General features: G+C 51.1%; 1 protein-coding gene across 1 annotated transcript in view; it reads right to left on the reverse strand.

The window, feature by feature from the left end:
- Positions 1 to 2,160, reverse strand: part of ssr2 (signal sequence receptor, beta) — a 4,364-nt gene extending 2,204 nt beyond the window's left edge. Inside the window, exons 1-2 of the mRNA XM_080516515.1 lie at positions 2,112 to 2,160; positions 1,268 to 1,446 (exon numbers count right to left, since the gene is read on the reverse strand). Of these exons, the coding sequence (XP_080372641.1) occupies positions 1,268 to 1,446; positions 2,112 to 2,114 (182 nt within the window). The 5' untranslated portion in view covers positions 2,115 to 2,160. The remainder of the gene's footprint in view (positions 1 to 1,267; positions 1,447 to 2,111) is intronic.
- Between the last annotated feature and the right edge of the window lie 911 nt (positions 2,161 to 3,071).

The raw sequence follows: 3,071 nt of genomic DNA on the forward strand, positions 1-3,071 counted from the left end.
GACCGACGTGGAGTGACAGACCGACGTGGAGTGACAGACCGACGTGGAGTGACCCACTGATATGAAGAGACAGACGTGGACCGACCAACTAACTAACATGGAGTGAATGACATGGAATGACTGACGTGGAGCGGATGACCGACCAGCATGATGCGACAGACCGCCGTGATGCGACAGACCGCCGTGATGCGACAGATGTGGAATGACCAACCACTGTGGAGTGACTGATGGACATGGAGTGACAGACGTGGAGCAACCAACCGACACAGAGTGATAGAGGAGGAAAGACTGACCGACCTGGAGCGACCAACATGGACCAACGCAGAGCGGCTAACCGACTAACGTAAAGCAACCCACTGACGTGAAGCGACAGACCCACCGACGTGAAGCAATGGACCAACAGACCGACATGGAATGACAGACATGGAGCGACCGACCGACGTGGAGCAACTGACCAACCAACGCGGTGTGACAGAGGTAGAGTGACTGACCTGGAGTGACCGGCGTGGACCAACTGACCGACGTGGAGCGACAGACCCACCGACGTGAATGAAGGAACATGGACCAACCGATGTGTACCGACTGACCAATGCAGAGCGATCCACCGACCACTGGGGAGTGGCAGAGCGACCGTCCGAGAGCAAGCGCGCGACCAACGTGGACCAACGTGAAGCAGCCGACCAACCGACAGACCAACCGACAGACCAACCGACCGACCGGCCAACATGGAGCGACGGACCGATGTGGAGGTGCAGCCTGAAGCAACCGAAGAGAAGCCGCGGGTCAAACAGCTTCAGTGACCAACGTGGAGCAACTGACCAACAGACCGACGTGGAATGACAGACATGGAGCGACCGACCGACGTGGAGCAACTGACCAACCAACGCGGAGTGACAGCAATGGAGTGACAGACCCACCGACGTGAAGCAACATGGACCGACTGACGTGGACCGACCGGCCAATGCAGACCGATCCACCGACCAACTTGGAGTGACAGACCGACCGTCCTGGAGCAAGCGAGCGACCAACGTGAAGCAGCCGACAGACCGACCAACAGACCGACCGACCGACCGACCACCAGACCACCAGACGTGTCGTGCAGCCTGAAGCAACCGAAGTGAAGCTGCGGGTCCACCAGCTTCAGTGCTTTCAGTGTTTCATTAAAGTTAAAATAATTTTGAACGTTTCTGGTCACTTCAGTGAAAAATAGCGTGAGAGTTGTAAGCGTTGCGACGTGTCCGTGGCCCAGAGAGGCTGGGATTCTGACCTGGAGCCCACGTTGTAGATGTTGTACTGCAGGGTGAGGTCCCGGCCCTCCACGGCGTAGCGGTTCAGGAGGGACTTGGAGGCCAGCAGGCGGGCTCCTTCCTCCCCCAAGGCCGGGCCAAGCAGAGCCAGGCCGAGCAGGGCCAGGCCCACCATCATAGGCTGCATCCTGATCATCATCTGCAGGAGGAGGAGAGCACAACTGACGTTTACGGACCTGACAGGAGCTTTCCAGGTGTTTCCAGTTCATGTCCTGCCACAGCTCGGATTCTAGCCCTCATTGCTTCGGTCCAGGCTTTTATTTTGAAACGCTACATGTTGCCGTTCTTCTGCCGAAGTAAAGACAAATGCAAGGCAAGGAGCAATAAAACCAAAGAATACTGACCTGCTGCCGATTGACACTACAGAGGAACGCGAACACCAGATCTACTAACAGGACATTTTATTCCTTTTTCAAAAGGGGTTCACATTTAGACCTGGAGGTATTTTCACATGTTAAACTCTTGACTCAACAGAAGCACTGCCTTCAATCAGTTACAACATACGGAACCCGGAGAACAAACTTGAAACTTGAGTTCACGCATAGGAAGTGTTCTAAAGATTACAGAGCAAAGCTAACGTGGACCTAAACATGTTAATAATCCTGGATGTTCAAATGACAGACGCTGACGTGGACCTCTGAGGCTGTAAACATTAAAACACTCGGATTGTCGCCGTCTGTCTGAATAAAAACCACCGACTCGACCCGGGCAGAGCTCACAGACTCCCACTGTCAATCTACGGCTGCTTTGTTGGATTAAAGCCCCTGAAAAATGATTACATGAGAATGAAAAGCAGAGACTCACCATTCAACGCGCTGGAGACCGCAGATAGAAGGCAGACGACGCGCATGCGCACTGCTTTAAAGACGCTGTAAGCATGACGTGGACTGACGAGAACGAAGAGACTGCAGCGCCCCCGAAGGCCCGGGGGAGGCACTGCAGTACCCCTATGTTTTCCTGCCTGACGCTGACGGCATCGTCATAAAGCAGAGGTCTCCAGCGACCTGGGTCCTCCAGGGCCCTGCCCTGCAGGGGTCAGCACACCTGATTGTAATGGGGGGCTCGTTATTGTGCTTTTTCACAACCGTGGTGATGACGTACTCATTAGATTCCGACAGGCTCCGACACCCGCAGTGTAAAACAGAACGCTGCCGGAAGTCATTCATCCCAACAGCTGTTAGGATATTTAACAACCGTTTACATCTGCACTGAGTACATCTCAGTTTCTGCCTATCTACACTGTGTGTATATCAATTCTGTCAATTTACTCTATTTTTAGGGGATTTCTTTTCTTACTGGATTGTTTTATTTTTACTTATTCTATTTTTTGTGCTCTTTTTGCTCTTGTTTAGATATTTACATATGTTTACATATTTTAATTCTTTAATTTTATCATTTCTGCACCTTTTTACCTTGAGCTGTTGTAAGTTTGTGTTTCCCCCTGGGGAGGAATAAAGTTCTATTCTATTCTATTCTATTCAGGTATGCTGAAGCAGGGAGAGAACTAAAACATGCAGGGTTGGAGACCCCTGTCACAAAGGCTTTATTTTAAGGTTTTGAGCCGAATGTTAAGTTGCCAGCTGTTACGGCAGCATCAGCAACAAATCAGTTCGAGCCTCAGTGTGGCGTTTTTGTCTGCTTCCATGAAGAAACAGAGTTTTCTTTCAAATGCTTATGATGGGTTTGATGTTTTGGTGGCCAGGTTTAGGCCCACAGCCCTGGAGCCTTTACACTCATAAATTAACTGACATTTAAAATATGTTT

Source organism: Blennius ocellaris (assembly GCF_963422515.1).
Source record: "Blennius ocellaris genome assembly, chromosome: 20".
Taxonomy (NCBI): domain Eukaryota; kingdom Metazoa; phylum Chordata; class Actinopteri; order Blenniiformes; family Blenniidae; genus Blennius; species Blennius ocellaris.